Source organism: Orycteropus afer, unplaced genomic scaffold (assembly GCF_000298275.1).
Source record: "Orycteropus afer afer isolate SDZICR_OR568_19922 unplaced genomic scaffold, OryAfe1.0 scaffold00071, whole genome shotgun sequence".
NCBI classification, from domain to species: Eukaryota; Metazoa; Chordata; class Mammalia; order Tubulidentata; family Orycteropodidae; genus Orycteropus; species Orycteropus afer.
Window position 1 is genome coordinate 7668650 of NW_006921658.1, and position 21725 is coordinate 7690374.

Below are 21725 nucleotides of genomic sequence, written 5' to 3' on the forward strand. Positions count from 1 at the left end.
TAGGACACACATTCAGGTATTCTTTAGGCAATTAGCAAATGAGACTAAACACTAGGAAGGCATCTGAATTAAAGATGTGGTTGTGATTTTGAGAATCTAAACAGATAAACTGTTTATTTTAATGTCTAGATTAAAGTAGATTTTCCCCTCCTTCATGTGTTACATTATTGCTTATTTAATTTTCTTCATTTAATGACATAATATTAATAAACTTTATTTCTTCTTAGTAATCATAGATCTTGGTTGTTGTTGTTATGTGCCTTCGAGTTGGATCCAACTCATAGCAACCCCTCCTTGGGTTTCCGAAGCTGTATCACTATGGAAGTAGATTGCCCAACCTTCCTTCCGAGGACTGGCTTAGGCTCATAGATTTTAGGCTCATAATTTTAGAAACACATGCTAGACAATATTTCTGATTTTTTGCTATTAGTTTTTCTCTCTCAGTAGCAAAACTAAATCCTTGCCTTCAAATGAAAGGATTCATTCATTGATTAGTTCCCCATCCCAAAGGCATTTTTAGTTGAATATTGCTCATATAGTCAGTGTGCATTCAGAAACACAGTATGCTTTTAGGAGGGAAAGCCAGAAACTGTACTTAAGAATACACAGGTTTTGACAGCTTGCTACTGCTTTCATTAAAAAAATAACCACAAATTAGAAGCAGCTGGAGTTCATGCCCTCCTGTTCACCAAAAAAAAAAAAAAAAGGATTTATTTTGTTCCCATGTGAAAAAAAAGTTCAATATTTTCCACATTATTTTGGATTCCTAAAATGTGAGTAACATTTTTTTTCTGTCTGACTGAGCTTGATTGTATTTTCACTTGTATTCTAATTTGGCTAACTGTAATTCAAAATTGAATATTTAAATGACTGGCCCAAATCAAAGTTGACAGTAATGGCCTAGAAATGTTTTGTTATGTACTTCCTTTGTGCATTTTAGCAGGGCCTTCTCAAATTTCTATTCAAAAGAATTTATCATATTTTCTGTCTGCATCAGTCAGCCAGCTCTTTAACAATGTGCTGGTAGAGCACTTCTATAAACTTGAAGAAAGTTAATGAATGGCCAGAATGACTAAATATTAAGATATCATTCAAATAATTTTCTTATAGTTTTTCTAATTAAGTAGAGTGTATTTTAAAATTTTAGAATGAAAACCTCAGACATTTTGACTGATGTATTATTTTGAATTTTAAATAAACATCAGCAACATAATTTTGCGAGAGGAGAAATAAAAAATATTAGACATTCAGTGTTTAAAATTTGACTTTAAGATGCATGCTAAAGTATTGAGGAGTAAAGTGTTATGATGACTGCAACTTACTTGCAATGATTCAGCAATAGCAGTAATTACTAAAATTAGGTGGTGGATATATAGGAATCCATTGTCCATTGTATAGTTTTTCTATACTGCTGAAATTTTTCATAATAAAGTATTGGAAGAAAATTTCTAGATATGATGGTCCATGAGAAATAATTTATTTCCTTTGAAATTCTAGGAAGATTAGAATGCATGTTCATAACACCAATAAAATTACAAAGATTTATAATGTGATTGGAATAATCAGAGGATCTGTGGAACCTGGTGAGTCAGTGATTTTTTTTTTTTTTTGGTAATTTGGTTTTTATAAAGATTAAAGGAGTAAGAGAAAGATAAGTTGCAGTCAACAATTAACTTTTTTTTCCTATCTAACATGAAACTACTAGATTTGGAGGGGAAAAACAAGTACAATTCTAAAAGAAGTTTCTATGTTATAGTGTTTCTTTTCTCTGTGGGAGAAAGCTCAAGCAAGACTACACTTAATTTTAAAACAAAGTACAGCCAGTTATAATGTATTTAAAGTTATAGTTCTTTTAAAACACATTTTTTTTTCCAGACAGGTATGTTATTCTAGGAGGTCATCGGGATGCCTGGGTATTTGGAGGTATTGATCCAACCAGTGGGGCTGCTGTTTTGCAAGAAATTGTCCAGAGTTTTGGAAAACTGATGAGTAGAGGTAAGTAATGTTCTTTGGTAGGTGATGACGGAAAGTTACTTATTTTTTCTTTATTTTTAAGGAGTATACTTAACAATGTGTGTTCACAATGATTACAGGCTGGAGACCTAGAAGAACTATCATTTTTGCCAGCTGGGATGCGGAAGAATTCGGACTTCTAGGTTCTACAGAATGGGCTGAGGTAAGTAAGACAGAGAAGGTTCTTGCTATTTTCTTGGACCACAGGGACCAAATGTATGTATCTCAGGATGACTACAAATAGATTCCTTTGTTTTTACTCTCATATCAATTTGGAAAAACAGAATAATCTCTTAATTAGTTAGTAGGCTACAAAAATTACTCATTATTGTCAAAATATTTTTGTGTTTATTTGTACTTATTTTGTGAATAATAGTAAAATAAGTATGCTCAGAAAATAATCATAAGTAACAAGCTCTTTTTGATGTGAATAATCTAAAATCTGATACAAGTCCTTGGAGTTCACTTTCAAGTTTTTGAAATTTCTTTGGAGTTCTTCCTTTTAAGATGCTCTGTGATGATACTTTGATTATAGTTTCATGTTTCACAGTCCCTGTAAAGTTACAATTATAGTTAAATGTTACCATTCATATAAAAAAAATTGTCTGACTTTTAAGTGTAGGATGTATTTTTATCAATGGAATTACCTTAGTAAGTTGACTTACTTTGCAGTTTCTGAGCTTTGTTTTTTCCTTCAGATGTGATTTTCATTTGTCATTGGCTCTTAATGCTTTATCTTTAAGCATCTCTCTTAAGGCCCCTCTTTCATCTTCTTCCCGTAGCCTCTCTGTTGAGTAATCTCTAAATTCTTAAATGTGTAAGGTAAGTTCGTTACATTTTTATAAAGGTAGATGCACTAGATAAGCACTTACTCTTCTCCCACCTTCTTCAACCCCAGAATCTGGGAACCTCACCTCTGTATATCTCATGCTCACAGGGAACCAGGTAGCACGACTTTGGAAATAATCCCTTCTTTGGGGCATCGTGCTATAGCTACACATAGTAACTTCCATTTTATAATATTCTTCTTTTTTGTGTAATTGCATTAATGTTATTATTAACCAACAAATTATCAGCATTTTCTTGTAAATTGATGGTAGTAAAGAGCATAGGTATTTGACTGATAAAGGTGTTTGTTTGTACACAAGGTATTTGTACACTATTTTTCCACTAAATTAATTTACTTGTTTGGTTTATATTTCCACAAATGAAAGTACTATAAATAAAGTAACAATTCTGTTTCAACTTTAGGAAAATGCAAAAACACTCCAGGAGAGAAGCATTGCTTATATCAACTCAGATTCATCTGTAGAAGGTAAATTTTATTTCAGATAGTTTTTAGACAATATACCATACTTTAAGCCTTTAAGTTCCAACTTGTTAACTTTCTCAGATGTACTGTTTCTATGAGATACTTCAATAATACCTTCATTTTCCATTTTGCCACAGAGAAAGTCAGTGGATTATATGATTTATAATTAAGTTATTGATCCTAATTTTTTTAGTATATATACCATTTGCCTATCTTGGATAACTCTTAAAACTCTTAATATTAACAACATGCTTCTGATGGTGTAGTGACTGAGGCATTTGACTGCTAACCAGAAGGCTGGCTGTTCAAACCCACCAGCCACTCCTTGGAAGGAAGGTTCAGCAATCTACTTCTGTAGAGATACCGCCTCAGAAACTCAAGGAAGGTTCGCTATGAGTCGGGTCTGACTCAATGGCAGTGAGTTTTGTTTTTTTTTTTTTTTCCCCCTCCTACGGCTCTATTAAAAGAATTTGATTAAAGAGTTTTAGTCCTATAGGAAATATTTCCTGTATGTATTGGAACAAATTTGAACCAACTTCCTCTTGCATCTGACATATGACATTTGGGTCTCTAGGATTTTATTTCACTTCAATAATCTCTAGATAAATGTTAGAGCATACATTCTAGCTACTGAAATGTTCTAGTCTAATGTAATGCTATATACAATTGAATTAAATGAATGAATAATAAACTACTGCTGTAGCCTTATGGCTTTCTTTGCCAAAGTTCCCCTAATAGATGTTATCATAAAGATGACTGTTAAGACTGCTGCGGAGCTGCTGCCTTAGCAACCAGTGTCCACTTATACCTTCTTCTGTCCAAAATTTGTGCTGTAGCCTCCCTCTTCCCCTCCCGAAGAACTATTTGTACCCTGTTTTATTGCCTAGGATTGATGCTGTAGATTCAAAGTCTATGTTATATCTTGTTTATAATTAGGAAATGAAGTTAGAATGAAACATGTATGGAATTTCATTTATAAGTATGAAATAATGTTCTTTGTGTTTGTATTTACTTTCAGGCAATTATACTCTCAGAGTTGATTGTACACCCCTTCTTTACCAATTGGTATATAAACTGGCAAAAGAGGTATATAAGTGAATCTGTCTTAATAGGATTTTTGATGAATGAATAAATGAGTAACACTTTTTTTCCACTTAATTAGTGGTACTTATTTCTAAACTGTTGACAGAACATAAGAGATTTGTGTAAATCGCAGGTCAGAACAAAATCTTTACTGCATTATTTACATGATGTGATAGAACTATAAAAAAATATATTGTTAATCTCTTTGTTCCAATAATACTTCTTGTTAATAATCAGGTAGATAGCTGTAATGTATATAGTATGTAATTTTCAACTGGGAGAGGCATTTTGATAACAGCAGAAAGAACCCTAAACTAGAAGTGAAAAGTCTTGGGTTCAAAGATTGCTTTGGCTACTCACTCATTCAACAAATATGTATTGAATAGTTACTATGTATTAGGCACTAAAATGAAATCTAGCAGCAACAATGATAAATAGGACAAGGTAACTGAATCCAAGGACTTCACAATCTAGATCTCTCTAGATGTACACAGCTAAATGAACAATTACTGAACACTGGAATATTTGTTATGTAATGAGTACAGACAAGTGATGGAATGGAGACCAAAACCTGGGGTAGCTGGAGGAAGCTGAGGTGCACATAAGGAGGTTTCCGGAATAATCAATTCCGGGGCTGTCAAATGGAAGGATATGTGGGAGTAAGGGAGAGGGCATTCTAAGCAGAGGGCACAATCCCTGAGAAAGGTGAGAACATGTGAAAGAACATGACTTGTTTCATTGTGACCGAAGCATAAGTGTTGGTGGAAAGATGATAAGAAATGAGACATGACTAGCAGGCCAAAGTATCCAGAAAGCTGCTGATGGGAAAATCATTAAATTATCATTGAACAGTGCAGCCACTGTGTATTCTGAGTGCCTTCCATTAGAGCCTTATCTAACAGCACTATGAAAACCCCCAAACCTACTGCCATCAAGTCGATTCCAACTCATAGCAACCCTATAGGACAGAGTAGAACAGCCCAGAGAGTTTCTAAGGCTGTAAATCTTTACAGAAGCAGACTGTCTCATCTTTCTCCTGCATAGTGGCTATTCAGTTCAAACCACAGTCCTGTTGGTTAGCAGCCAAATTCTTTAATCATTAGGCCATGAGAGCTCCTCCTCAGTACTATTATCAAACAGTATTCTATTGTGAACTATAGGATTCACTGGCTAATTTTCTGAAGTAGATTGACAGGAATTTCCTCCTAATTTGTCTTAGTCTAGAAGCTTCACTGAAACCTGTCTTCCACGGGTGACCCTAGTGAAATATTGGTGGCACAGCATCATCATAGCAATACACAAGTCACCACAGTATGACAGGCATACACAGGTGGTAGGGAAAACATAGATGTGAGTGAGAAAGTAAGAAACAGAATGAAATTTATATAAATTAAGTACCTTTATATGAATTAAAGTAACACACAGTTATTTTACAGACATACATTTTATGTAATTAAGGATCTATGTCAAACACTTTGGGTATCTATTGGAGGGATGGGGATAAGAGGAAATTCTAAGGTTAAAGGAATTTAAAATTCCAGAGATCCCCACGTGATCATAGTGTTCTGTGAATTGAGGTATGACATTTCTCAATTCTCTGTGCTCAGAATATTTTTAAAAATAAATCAGTAAACTTGAGAAAAAAAGAAAAAAGTTTTCACAAGGTTGTTATATATTATTGTTCATTAGAAAGGTCATTCTGATCAAACAAATTATTTAGTAGCAAGAAAACAAAACAAAAACTCAAACTCACTGCTGTGGAATCATTTCTGACTCATAGCGACCTCTCCTTGGATTTCTGAGGTGGTATCTCTACAGAAGTAGATTGCCCCATCTTCCTTCCAAGGAGTGGCTAGTGGATGTGAAGCACCAGCCTTCTGGTTAGTAGTCACTTGCCTTAGGCACTACACTACCAGAGCTCCCTTAGTAGCAAGACTACAGGCAAAATTGAAAAAAAAAAAAAAAAGTATATTACACGCATACTTACCACATAGGAATTTTATAAATATTAAATATAATGGATGTAAAAGCACTCCAGTGCAAATGTGGATTTTTTCCATGAATAGTGACATAGAACAGGAAATAACCAATTCTGTAAGAAGACCAGGGAAGATATCAGAGGAGATGATGTTTAGGTACCATGATCTCCATTTTCACAGGCATGAAAACTAAGATTTAAAGAGGAAAAAGCAATACCTTCAGAGTTATAATGCTCTCGGAGTTACATAGCAGGGTCTGCTTTAGGTCCACTTTTAAGAAAGCAGAGCTGCAAACAGACAAACAATATATAGCCAGTGTGTATGGCAATCTGAATCTACAATAGGACAGTTTGACTCCACAATTCATATATTTCCCATCATATGGTACTGCTTTTTCTAAAGTAGAGAAAAATAAGAAACGTATGTTTGCAAATATAATTTTACTGTGTGTAATCAAAAATGTTTGTCTACACAGAAGTTCTTAAAATTCTTGACTAGAAATTTGTAATTCTGTAGAGTGTTTTAAATTCATAAAAACCCAAATTTGTATCAATATAATTAACTTTCTAAAATAATGACGTCCCCCAACTGGAATTTAAACTGACAACCTCAAGCTTAGCTTTACCTTTGTTGTCACCTTTGCCTCTTTGGAGGTCTGCTGGGACAAAAGCAACTTCCTAAAGTAAATATTGGGAGCTCTGGTAGCATAGTGCCTAAGGCACTTGACTGCTAACAAGAAGGTAGGTGGTTCAAACCCACCAGCCACTCCTCAGAAGGAAGATGGGGCAATCGACTTCTGTAGCGATACTGCCTCAGAAACCCAAGGAGGGGTTGCTGTGAGTCAGGTCCAACTTGATGGCACATAACAACAACAACAACATTATGTTCAAAATATTTCCCAGTGACTTCTCACTAAAGGAAAGATACCAAAAAAAAAAAACCAAACTCAATGCTGTTGAGCCATATCTGACTCATGGCAATCCCTTCTTGGGTTTCTGAGGCTGTAACACTATATTCAAGTGGTGATAATTTGAAACTCTATTAAAAAGCTTGCCAAAGAGCAGGAAATTACATCTTAGATACATGGCATAATTATCAACAAGGAGACAGCACAAATGAAGAAGAATGTGGCCTGATTTTTTCTTGCTGTTTGCAAAAAGACACTTCTTCTATAAATGAACATGACACACATATAGACAGAGTTGTAAGTTGATGGTAACTAATATATGATTTTATATTGGCTCATATTTAGCTGTGTCTGCCCCTAATTCCCAATACTTGATTTATCTTTCTAGATCTCCAGTCCTGATGATGATTTTCAAGGTCAATCTCTTTATGAAAGCTGGTTGCAAAAGGACCCTTCACCTGAAAATAAAAATGTTCCTAGGTAAGTTATTTGTGCATATCTTTTCTACATTAGACAAATTCTGAATAATTTTTTGTTCTTTGTTTTTCCAGACATGCAAAGCTCTGATGGCTCATCAACAATTTGAGTAAAGAAAGGGATGATCCCAAGGAGTCCCTTCTGATTAAGCAGCATAGCCAAATCGCTCAACCTACGGCAGAGCTCATAAATCTAGTGTTTTGTATTTCTAGTCTAAATAACTTTGTCTAAATCACTTTGCTACATTAGTCTTTATTTTGTATTCTTGGAAAATATTTCATTAATATATGTATTAAATACATTAATAAATAATATAACTTAAAATGATAATGAAATAAAAAATAGACGATAGATTATTTGCTTTTAAATATGAGGAATATCTTCAGTCACTGCCATATTTTGTTGCTGTAATCCATTTAATTTACATGTGAGTTTATTTTTACCTTTTCTCATTCATACTGTAGAAGTTTGCTTGAATTTATTTTATATTTATTTCTTACCTATTGCAATAATATTTCTAATACCAACAGGTGATGGTAGAACTTTATAGCTTCATTCTATATTCCAGATCAGTCTTTTTGAAAGTTTAAATGTGTTTTCATTACAAAAGTAATACATGCTTATTTTAAAATATAGTAAATTATAAAACCACCACTCATCTGTTTATTTGTTGTACTGTGATGGCTTGCATGTTGCTATGAGGCTGGAGGTTATGCCACCAGTATTTCAAACACGCGCACAGTCACCCATGGTGGACAAGTTTTAGCAGAGCTTCCAGAATAGAACAGATAAGGAAGAAAGATGAGGCCATCTACTTCTGAAAAAAATGCCCAATGACAATCTCATGAATAACTGTGAAACACTGTGTGATACATTATTGGAAAACTTTATGAGTAGCCCTGAAACATTGTCTGATATAGTGCCAGAAGATGAGCCCCTCAGGTCAGAAGGCACTCAAAATATGACTGGGGAAGAGCTGCCTCTTCAAAGTAGAGTTGACCTTAATGACATGGATGGAGTAAAGCTTTCAGGATCTCCATTTCCTGATAGGGCACAACTCAAAATGGGAAGAAACAGCTACAAACATCCATTAATAATCAGAATGTGGAATGTACAAAGTGTGAATTTAGAAATATTGGAAGTTGGCAAAGAAGAAATGGAATGCATAAAGATTGATAACCTAGGTATTAAAGTGAGCTGAAATGGACTGGCATTGGCCATTTTGAATCAGACAGTCATGTGATCCTCTAATCTGGGAATGACAAATTGAAGAGGAATGTTGTGACATTCATCATCACAAAGAATGTTTCAAGATCCATCCTGAATTACAATACTGTCAGTGATAGGATAATATCCATATGCCTATAAGGAAGACCAGTTAATACTACTATTATTCAGATTTACAGACTAAATACTAAAGCCAAAGAAGAATAAATTGAAGATTTTTACCAATTTCTGCAGTCTGAAATTGATGAAATATGCAATCAAGATGTACTAATTATTGCTGGTTATTGGAATGCAAAAGTTGGAAACAAAGAAGAATCATTGGTAGTTGGAAAATATGGCCTTGGTGACAGAAATGATCCCAGAGATTGCATGATAGAATTTTGCAAGAACAATCACTTATTCACTGCAAATACCTTTTTTCAACACCATAAATGGTGATAGTGCACATGGATGTCACCAGATGAAATACACAGGAATCAGATCAACTGCATCTGTGGAATGAGATGATGGAGAAGCTCAATATCTTCAGCCAAAACAAGATCAGGAGCTGCCTGTGGAACAGGCCATTAATTACTCATATGCAAGTTCAAGTGAAAGCTGAACACAAATAAAACAAGTCCATGAGAGCCAAAATATGACCTTGATTATATCCCACCTGAATTTAGAGACCATCTAAAGAATAGATTTGATGCATTGAACACCAATGACTGAAAACCAGAGGAATTGTGGGATGAACAATTCCTGATGATCAAGAACATCCTCCATAAAGAAAGCAAAAGGTCCTTAAAAAGACAGGAAGGGAAGAAAAGACCAGAATGGATGTCAGAAGAGACTCTGAAACTTGCCCTTGAACAGCATGTAGCTAAAGCAAATAGAAGAAATGACAAGATAAAAGAGCTGAACAGAAGATTTCAAAGAGCAGCTCGAGAAGATACAGTCAACTATTATAATAGGATGTGCAAAGACCTGGAGTTAGAAAACCAAAAGGGAAGAACAAACTTGGCATTTGTCAAGCTGAAAGAACTGAAAGAAAAATTCAAGCCTTGAGTTGCAATGTTAAAACATTCTATGGGCAAAAAACAATGGTATTAAAGGAAGAAGTCTAAGCTGCATTGAAGGAATTGGCTAAGAACAAGGCTCCAGGAATTGATGGGATACCCACTGAGATGCTTCAACAAACCAGTGTTGCGCTGGAGGTACTTACTTGTCCATGCCAAGAAATTTGGAAAATAGTTATCTGGCCAACTGACTGGAAGAGATCCATATTTGTACGGATCCAAAGAAAGGAGATCCCACAGAATATGGAAAATTATCAAACAATAACATTATCACATACAAGTAAAATTTTGCTGAAGATAATTCAAAAATGGTTGCAGCAATATATTGACAGGGAACTTCCAGAAAGGCAAATTGGATTCAGAAGAGGATAAGGAATGAAAGATATCACTGCTGGTGTCAGACGGATATTGGCTGAAAGCAAAGAATACCAGAAAGATGTTTACTTATGTTTTATTGACTATGCACAGGCGTTTGAATGTGTGGATCACCACAAATCATGGATAACATGGAGAAGAATGGGAATTCTGGAACACTTAATTGTACTCATGAGGAACATGTACATAGACCTGGAGGCTATTGTTCGAACAGAACAAGCAGACACTGCATGGTTTAAAATCAGGAAGGGAGTGTGATAGGGTTGTATCCTTTCCCCATACTTATTCAATCTGTATGCTGAGCAAATAATCCGAGAAGCTGGACAGTATGAAGAAGAATACAGTATCATAATTGCAGGAAGAGTCATTAACAACCTGTGATAGGCAGATGACACAACCTTGCTTGCTGAAAGTGAAGATGATATTAAGCACTTACTGATGAAGATTAAAGATTACAGTTTGCGGTATGGATTATACCTCAATACAAAGAAAATGAAAATCCTCACAACCTGACCAAAAGCAGCATCACAATAAATGGAGAGAAGATTAAAGTTGTCAAAGATTTCATATTACTTGGTTCCACAATCAACACCAAAGGAAGCACCAGTCAGGAAATCAGACAACATAATGCACTTGACAAATCTGCTGCAAATGACCTTCTTAAAGTGCTGAAGAGCAAACTTGTCTCTTTGAAGACTTAGATGGGCCTAACCCAAGCCATGGTGTTTTCAATTGCCTTATATGCATGTGAAAGCTGAACAATGAATATGGAAGACTAAAGAAGAGTTGATGCTTTTGAGTTGTGGTGTTGGCGAAGAATGCTGGAAGTACCATGGACTGCCAAGAGAACAAATCTGTACTGGAAGAAGTGCAGCCGGAATGCTCCCTGGAAGTGAGAATGGCCAGACTTAGTCTCACCTACTTTGGCCATGTTGTCAGAAGGTACCAGTCCCTGGAGAAGGATATTATGCTTCATAAAGTGGTGCATCAGCAGAAAAGGGGAAGGCTCTCAAGACTGATTGACACATTAACTGCAACAATGCGTTCAGGTATAGTAAGGATTGAGATGCTGGTGCAGAACTAAGCAGTGTTTCATTCTGTTGTACATAGGGTCGGCGTGAGTTGGAGCCGACTCGCCAGCACTTATCAACAACAGTAACAACAATCTTATGAGGAAGCTCCTAAGCTCCTGACTGTTGGTGGTTCATATCCACCCAAAGGCACCTCTGAAGATAGTCCTGGAGATCCAAAAGGTAACAGCCTTGAAAACCCTATCAAGTATTGCTCTCTATTCTGCACACGGAAGGTTGCCATCAATCAGAACCAACTTGACAGCAACCACTTTTTCATTAGATAACAAGGCCTTTCTTCTGCAGCACTGGTGGTTGGATTTGAACCACCAACCTTTCACTTAATAACCCAGTGCAGACTATTTGCACACCCAAGGACCTTGTTGTTGTTGTTGTTATGTGCCGTCGAGTCGGACCCAACTCATAGCGAGCCCTCCTTGGGTTGCCAAGGCAGTATCACTACGGAAGTAGATTGCCCAACCTTCCTTCTGAGGAGTGCCTGGTGGATTTGAACCACCAGCCTTCTGGTTAGCAGTCAAGTGCCTTAGGCACTATACTACCAGAGCTCCTTCCCAAGGACCTTAGGCAGCCATAAAAATATATATATATATGTAAATAGTTATGAAGGCCATGTGGGGAAGAGCATGTAATGCTAAACAGAAAAAAATAGAATACAAAAATATACATCTACATTCGATAACAACCACATAACTTTCATGTGCAAGAGGCAAGGACCAGAATGGAATATTGAAAAGTGAAAACACTAATGTTTTAGTCCACTGGACTTTTTTCTTTAAGTGTAATTTCACTGCCTTAATGCAGTAAATGTGTAAAAAATGTTCATCTCAAGGAGGCAGGCACTTCTCTGGGAGGTTAGGAAGAGGTTTAAGTACCAATGCAAAGCAAGGGTCACCTGTAATAATGAGTCCCCCATAGTGCCAAGAGGAGTAGCAGGACAAGTCCAAGCACACAAACAGCCACTATGGTGATGTTCTGTTGCTGCCCATGGCCAGCGTGGCTCAGTTTCCACCATCTCAATTCTTGGTGTTGACATCGATCTCCCACGAAGCCAACAATGCATCTGTGGTAACATACAAACAGAGGTCATTGGTAACCGTAAGCCCAAAATGCTTACATATTACAGACAATCTCTCAGTCTCTACTTTCCCAGATTCAGCTCTTTAGAAGCATATGGATAAGCCATCAGGGGTCAGTTGAAGGCACTGTGATTTACAATTTAATGCAGCATGGACTTCCCTATTTGGTCTGTCTGCCCTGGGATTGATAGGGGATTATTTGCATATCACCTCTGTAAGACATTCAAGAAAATTAATTAAAGATCAATTTCTTTTAGTGGAAAATCTGAGAAGCCATCTTTTAAGACCGACATCAACCAACTCTGTCCTAAAAGCCAAGGGAGGTTTTGAAATAAGTGTTTGGTCACATTGCAATGAATATAGGATAAAGAGAAAAAGAACTTGAAGGGAGGGTCCCTCACTTGAGACTAGGCTATAAAAGTCTCTAAACTGGAGGTACTACCTAATATGCTGAGGTAACTTTTCTCTCTTTTTTGAAAAATCACTATTAGCCCAGAAGTGTTGACACAAGCATTTAACTATATTGTTAAAGGAGGGAAGAAAAAAAACTATATAGAGGGAAAAAGAGACATCCATTCATAAACATTCTGCTGTTTGGTTAGTGAGTAATTACTAGAATTACCAGAAATCATTATATGTGCTAACCTTTAAAGTAAATGAAACAATGCTGCCATCTACTGGGAATGCATGCTTCCAGAAATTATAAGGATCTTGGGTAGAAGTGAAAGCAAAGGATTGAGGGATTGATTGTATTCTATTCTGCAAAAGAGCAACAACTTTAAAACCATTCTATTAAACATTTTGTGATGTTCATTTATGAATCCCCTTTCCTTGCCCCTGGATCAATTAACTATCTGTCCATGTTCCCACCTTACTCCAGAAAGAGAGAAAACTGACACCAATCTGCACTTTGGGAAGAGGCAGCATGGAAAAAGCACTGAACAAAGCTCAAGAAGATGTAGATCCTAGATCTGGTTCTACGTTTAGTTGGTCATCAGAGCTTGGTGAGTCACTTTCAGAGGGAGATGGGAAAAGGAGCTAACATTTGTTAAGCACCTTACGGGTCTGATGCTGTGCAAGGCATTTTTAATCATTTTACTTCCAATAGCATGGCTCCATTTTACAGATGAGAAGACTTAAGTTCAAAGGGGCTAAATAATTGGTACAAGGTCATACAGCAAGTGAAGCCTCCAAAACCAAAAGCAAACCCATTGCTATCAAGTCAATTCAGACTCAAGATGACCTCGTGTTACAGAGTAGAACTGCTCGACAGGTTTTCATGGCAGTTTGAACCCATCCAGTGGCACCATGGAAGGAAGGTTTGGCAACTGGCTTCATAAAGATTACAACCAAGAAAACCCTATGGAGCTCGGTTCTACTCAATAACACATTAAGTCACCATGAGTTGGAATCGACTCAAGGGCAAAGTTTTCTTTTCTTTTCTTTTCTTTTTGATTGGTATTGGGGGATCTTGGTTTAAAGAAGACTTGCCCAGAAGGGTGTGGGTTGGTTCAAAGTCAAACAAGAACATAAAAGGAACTCCTCTGAGTACATGACGTTTGGAGCCCTCTGAAAAATCTCCAGACTAGGAAACTTTCGAGGAACATCTTGGGCACAGAGACCTCTAGTTCTCACTTCCTCTGCATCACCCCAGGACAGCCTAGGGTTCCATGGGTCTGTGAGGAACTCCATTGCCTCCAAGCAAGGAAGAGCCAGATCTTTATTAGCCTGCTCACAATATCAAGAACACTTGGTACAAATATTATCTATAAAGTGCTTCTAATCAAAGTTGAACGAGTAAATACTCCCTAGAGATTTGTTATTATGGAGTTAATGAAACATAAGGTAAGTTCATCAGGGCAGAAGGAGGAAAGGATTGAATTCTTAGATTGAACCATATTTTTATGAAGTTTAGAATTCAAAAACAAAGTTATAATCTTGATTACTGTGAACTCTGTTGATATTTTAAATATTGCTTTTGATTAAAAGTTCTTAAATTTGAATGTTATCTCCAGTTTAATTGTCATTCTGTAGCAACTCATGAATAAAACATTACCAGAGAAATGGGATATTTTCATCAGGATTTAATGACAGGAAGAAAAGCAGTGTTATAAAAGGTTTATCAATCATTTAATGAATTGACAATATTAGGTTGAAATGAAAATACTGTACTAAATACAGTGCATAGCCCTTCAATATCCTTTATATTATTATAATGTCTTTTATAATCCAAATTTTAATGTCATTGAGTAAAACAAACTATAACTTAATAAACTAGAACTTGTCATAATTTCATTATTTGGGATAATAAGAAATAATGAAAAAGTTAAAAACAATTTTTTTTCTTAATATTAAAGTCAAGGATAACTATTTTAAGTACTGGAGTTATCTTATTTACACACCCAAAGCATGTGGATATGAACCTAAGACTAGAATTCTATTAGAATTGAGTCATTTTGACTAATATTCGTGAGCTTTTCTCATTATTTCTGTCAGGAGACCTGGGTTCGATCACACACTTTGTCACAGAATATAACTTATTCTTCCAATAATTTAGGCTGTGCTTCAGCTCATTATTATTGACGAAATAATAAAAGGCTTTAAGCTTATAACATCTGCTTGTGAGGATCAGAATGTTTTATCGCTTCTTCCTCAAGCACAGAGAAAATGATCCCTCAGCCATGGGAGACCTATTTGTTCTTTGGGATCAGCAGTTCCCTCACAGTGCCTTGAAAATAGGAAGTTAATTAAAAGTAAAATTTGATGTGGAATGAGATATGGTAAGTGTGTGTTTTATTAAAGGCTCCAAGAAAGTTTGCTGAGTGAACATAGAGGAAGTACCTCCACAGTTTGGGGCCTTTCTCAAATCCAATTTTCAGGTTGATGCTTAGCTCACTGTGAAACCATTATGGCATTTGGAGAGGAGGGATCAGAAAGGGATAGTTGCCACACCCAGGAATTGTTACTAAACAACAAAGATATAAAAATCAATTATTTAGAAGTGAAGAAAAAATTTGAATTTTAAAAATCAGTGGCGAGAAGTTCAGATGTGAATATGTACAACCAATCAATGGCCATCGAAACAATTCTGACTCACGGTGACCCCACATGTTTCAGAGTGGAATTGTGATCCAGGGATTTTCCTGGTTGTGACCTTTAGAAGCTGATTGCCAGGCCTTTCTGCTGGAGTGGTAGTGAATAGGTTCAAACCACCAAACTTTTGTTTAGTAGTCCAGCGTTTAACCAGTTGTGCCACACAAGAACTCCATGAATACATACACTTTTGTATAAGCTAGAAACACATCATGGATGCTTTCCATATATTGGGGAGAAAATAAATCCAGGTTTTCAGGAATTCTCTCACAAAACTGAGTTTTTCAATCAGTAAAAGCAGCTTTTAGTGTCCAGACTCTACTTATAGTAGAGGAGGCAGTGGTGGTTCAATGGCAGAATTCTTGCCTTCTTTGTGGGTTCAATTCCTGGCCACTCACCTCAAGCACAATCACCACCCACCTATCAGTGGAGGCTTATATCTGGCTATGATGCTGAACAAGTTTCAGTGAAGCTTGCAGACCAAGGTGAACTAGGAAGAAAGCCCTGGCAACCCACTTCTGAAAATCAGCCAATGAGAACCCTGTGGATCATGATGATCTGATCTGCAACCAATCACGGAGCTGGCACAGGATGAGGCAGCATTTCATTTTATAGTGTATGGGTTGCCGTGAGTCCAGGGACAACTCTACAGCAGCTAACAACAACAACAACAACATACTTATAGTAACATCAAGTTATTTAAGTAAAAGGGAAAGTCATTAATTCCTGATATTTACATTCACCCCTAGCCCTTGAAGGAGAAGGTGTAGGGAGGGTTCAATAGAACACATACACACACACACACATGCATGCGTGCACACAGATACACACAATCTATATGTATACATTTATATATTTATTCCCTGAGGAGAAATATTATTGTAGAGATCTTCTCCATATAAACTTCACATATTAGCTGAGAGACAATTTTAGCTTACTTGCATGCGTACTGGTCCACTGCTTCAATATACATGCATAGACCACCATTGAGGCAGTACCCATTATGCGACGGGGGACATTCCAGATAGGTATGTCTGACAGGATGGAGGTCATCTTCTCTGAGATGAGAAGGTGGAGTAGTGTCTAGAAGAACCAAAGACATTAACTTCATTTTCTGAAGTGATTAGGGCTTTTCAGGTATTATTATCAAGAACTAGTTTCTATGAATAGTTTGTGAAATAGTGTCTTTTGGTAAGAGTGGAACTAGCAGGAGCAACAGTAGTTGTGTATCCCTGAGCAGACCTTATGTTACCTTTATTGAAGACAGCCCTTCTTTCTTTAGTTTCAGTACTATTTTATACAAAGCACATTGGAATCAGTTACGAGCATGGTCAATCCTATGTCACCGTATACAATTGCTAATCCATTGTAAAAACAAATCTGTCATCCACAAACACACACTAACCATGTAAAGATGACAGCTAGCTTTAAGAATGTCTCATTGAACAACCAGTGTCTCTTTGTGGTTTTAAAACTACCAACTAGCACACAGTCCATTACCCCCAGTAACCTGGGTGGCTCAAAAAGTCCCCCACACAATGCTTTCTTCTAAAAACTGACTTTCAGGGAAATCTCCAAAGACAAAATTGTAGCAGCTTTGACAGAAACGAAATGTTATCATAACAAAATGGGATGCCAGAGTGATAAAGTTTTATTAATTGTGGTTTACTGTTGTTTAAAAGAAAAACATTAGGCTATGCAGCTATCTAAATGGTAGCAGTTTTCAGAGGCTTTAAGAGCACATTACTTAACACTCACTGCCATGGAGTCGGATCCGACTCATAGCGACCCCTCCTTGGGTTTCCGAGGCAGTATCACTGTGGAAGTAGATTGCCCAACCTTCCTTCCGAGGAGTGGCTGGTAGGTTTGAACCACCAGCCTTCTGGTTAGCAGTCAAATGCCTTAGGCACATTATTTGAGATAAATATGCTATAAACATGTATAAGTATGCTATAAATAAATAAATAAATAAGTATGGAAGGAGCCTGGGTAGCATAAGCAGTTTTCCATCAGCTAGTAACCTAAAGGTTGGAGATTCAAACCCACCGGGTGGGTCCGTGGAAGATAGTTCTGGAACTCTGCTTCTGTAAAGATTACCACCAAGAAAATCCCACGAAGCAATTCTATTCTGTAATACATGGAGTTACCATGAGACAGGGTCTAACTAGACAGCTGTCAACAACAAAAAGTACCGACCTAAGAAAGCACAGAACTTTTCTTCCTTAGGATGTTTCCTACTTAGAGAACTGAGAAAACCAAATGGCTGGCAGTAAGATGATGTGGAAAGAATCATCAATCTTGTTTAGGGGTCTAGGTAAAGCCAGCTCCCCATATAAGGTACTGATGGTGTAAAGATATGGAAAGAAGGTTAAGGAAAAAGGAAGCCATTATGAACACTTACAAAGAAAAGATAGATGGAGTTCCAATTCAGATTAAAAAAATAATGAATTTTTAAAACATTATGTTGATATCCTTGAAAATGATTCAAATAATAAGATACCAGACATCCTCATAGAACTGCTTCACCCTGCAAAGTTTTTCCAGCAGCCCCAGAAATCAACACTACAAATCAGGAGATTAGTTGCGGAGTTAAAGAGAACCACCTGTGTTCCCACCTTTATTGAATTGTGAGTAATAAAAAAGGATTTATTCCAGATGCTATTAAATTAAGACAACTTGGACCATTTCAAATTCTCAAGACCCACACCAACCAATCATGAAAGCAAACTCTCCAGCCTGTTTGAATAGAATAATTTCTAGGCTTGCTAATGCAAATACACTGGGGAACAGAATTTTTCTGAACCAAGTTCCTCCGCTCTTATCTAGACCACCCACCAATCTGCCAGGGCAAGTCCGTCCAGATTTAGACAGGCTGCCTGGGCACAAGCAGGTATAGTTTCCCTCCATGTTTGTACAGATAGTAAATTCTCCACAGTTGTACCCACTTAGTTGGCACTCATCAATATCTGTCAGAATTCTCCACAGTTGTGCCACTTAGTTGGCACTCATCAATATCTGTCAGAATTCTCCACAGTTGTGCCACTTAGTTGGCACTCATCAATATCTGTCAGAAAAGGGGACACAGGGGAGTGAAAAGTGGGGTGCAAGGGAGGGAAGAGGGTTACACATTTGGAAAACCTAACATTCTGGAAGAGGAGTATCTTCAGCTTCTGTCATACTTCTTGTTCTCAGAGCCCTAAATATTTTTAGGCTTAAAATATGATTGTGTGGGGAAAGCAAAGGGGATATTGAGCTTCTGTGATGGGTGACGGAAAAATTCAGGAATGATTAATAGTGATGTTTGAACAACATGATGAACATATTCAATGTCACTGAACTGTATTTGTGATGATTGTTGAAATGGTAAATATTTTGTTACTTTTATATTTAGGACAGTTAAAAAATATGATTGTGAATGTTGGAAAGATGATTTCAGTGCCTTGACTGTATGCCCACTCAGGTGTTCTAGCTCCTGAACTAAGCCTAGACCTGTTCCTACTGTTTGAAAGAAGTGAAGAAGACTTCCCAACATGAGCAGCTAAGTGGAGTTAGAGATTGGGAATCTAGCTATAGACAGACCTTTAGAAGTGCAGCTCCTAAAGATTCATAGTTAACTTTTGCAAGTAGACGTTCAGCCACTGACAATCATGTTAAGTCAAATAAAACATATTTGCTCTTTCATACAGTTTAAACGAAATCATCCCATTCATTCCCAGTATCCACTTTTTCTTTCTCAACTACCACCACCCTAACATTTAGGTCCTTAGTTCACAATGAATTGCATTAATTACTACAAGAAAAGCAGCCTCCTAGAGATTCCCCACATTCCATCTCGCATACTCCATTCCTAAACACCATTACCAGATTACTAAACCACATTTCTCATCATTGCACCACTTTACTCAAATACTTGAGTGACTCCTCTTTGCCTGGAGCAGCATTGTCCAGTATGATAGCTACTATGCCTATGCAACTATGGACACCTGAAATACATCTTGATCTGAATTGAGATGTGCTCTAAGTGCAATACACACATCAGATTTTGAAAACTTAGTACCAGGAGGGGTTGAATTTTGTCCCTCTAAAAGTTCTGCTCAGGTCCTAAATCCCGGAACCTGTAGATATGATCTTATTTGAAAACAGGGTGTTTGCAGATATAATAAAGTTAAAATGAGATCATCCTGGACTGATGAACCCTAAATCCAATTATTTGTGTTCTTATAAGAAGAAAGGGCACAGAGACACAGGAGACATGTGATGACAGAGGCAGAGATTGGAGTGATGCAGCCAAAAGTGCAGAATATCAAAGATGACTAGGAGCCACCAGGAGCCAGGGAGAGGAAAGGAAAGCCTAGGGCCTTCAGAGCAAGCATTCCCTAGGACACCTTGATTTTTCATTTCTGGCCTCTAGAATTGTAAGCAAATAAATTCTTGCTGTTTTAATCCACCAAGTTCATGGCAATTGACTACAGCAGTCCTAGAAAATGAATACAGTACAAAAATAAAAAGAAATTAAAAATATCTCATTAATAATTCTTATATTGATTACATACTAAAATGTTAATATTTTGATATAGTGCATTCAATGAAATGTTTTTGTTGTTATTTGCTGTCGAGTCACCCCTGACTCATAGCGACCCCTCCTTGGGTTTCCGAGGCAGTATCGCTACGGAAGTAGGATTGCCCAACCTTCCTTCTGAGGAGTGGCTGGTGGGTTTGAACCGCCAGCCTTCTGGTTAGCAGTCAAGTGCCTTAGACACTATGCTATCAGAGCTCCTACTCAATGAAATGGATTTTAAAATTAATTTCTCCTATTTAATTTTACAAGGAGCTCTGGTGGTGTAGTGCCTAAGGCATTTGACTGCTAACCAGAAGGTTGGCGGTTCAAACCCACCAACCACTCCATGGAAGGAAGACTGGGCGATCTTACTTCCATGAAGCTTTGTGATCTCAGAAACCCAATGGAGGTTGCTATGAGTCAAAATCAACTCGATGGCAGTGGTTTTGATTTTTGGTATTTAATTTTACTTTTGTATTACGGCTAGTAGAGAATATAAAATTACATATGTGCCCCACGTTGTATTTCCATTGGGCAGCACTGACCCAGAGAATTAAAATCCCAGTGACTCACCTTCAGATTCCAGTCTTCTGGAAACCAACTCAACCCATCTTACCAGCCCCAATTTCTGCTATTCCCTCATTTATAATCCACATTGAGCCTCCACTGGGCTACTCTCTACCCAGCTCTTCACATTTCTGCGTAATGAAAATATACTAATCTCCCAAGGTCCACCTTAAATAGCACTTCCTCTGTAACAAGATATGATTTCTCCATGTTCTGAACTTCTATGTGGTTTTCACTTCTCTCATGATGAGTATCTTTCTCCACCATTTATAATAGCTGCATTTCTTTCAGATCCTATGTTCCTTGCAAGGAAAGACTGCCTTCGTGTTGCCATTCCTCATGGTTTCTAACACCTAATAATAGAGGTGTTTTGCACCTGATAGGGGCTGATTAAATATTTGGCACACCAAATTGTTATTGTGAATGACTCAATTTGACTCTTTTTCGTTGGTGATTTTTTTTTTTTTTTTTTTTTTTTACTGATTTCCTGATGCAATCTTATTGACCTGTCAGAGGGAGTGGTGGTGGTAGCATGCATGCATGAGCAAGCAGGAACAAGCCTACTGCTTCCACAGGGCCTCAGGACAACAGCCAGGCAGGCAGGCAGGGTCATGACACCAGGTTCCACGTTCACTACTGGAAGGAGGTGAACTAAAAAGAGTAAGAATACAGAGTCTAAAGAGTTTACCCAAAAAAGGATAACTTCCTGTCTCTTCAAAGCAAATAAAACATAAAGCCCATTTGTCTAAATTGTCTATGAGCGTGCTTAATGAGAGCTATGACATTTTCCTGACTGACAGCCAAGTATATGCTTACAAGAGCATTTACAGATGTCTGTGGAGTCCAGGAAACTAATCTGATAAAGGCTGATTTAAACCAACCAAATCCAGAAAATTGGTAGCCATGACT

General features: G+C 37.1%; 1 protein-coding gene across 1 annotated transcript in view; it reads right to left on the bottom strand.

Moving 5' to 3' along the window:
- Positions 1–21725, bottom strand: part of EGF (epidermal growth factor) — a 174550-nt gene that overhangs the window by 34563 nt on the left and 118262 nt on the right. The window contains 3 exon segments of the mRNA XM_007940782.1: positions 6605–6674; positions 12415–12582; positions 16630–16774. Coding sequence (XP_007938973.1) covers positions 6605–6674; positions 12415–12582; positions 16630–16774 — 383 coding nt within the window.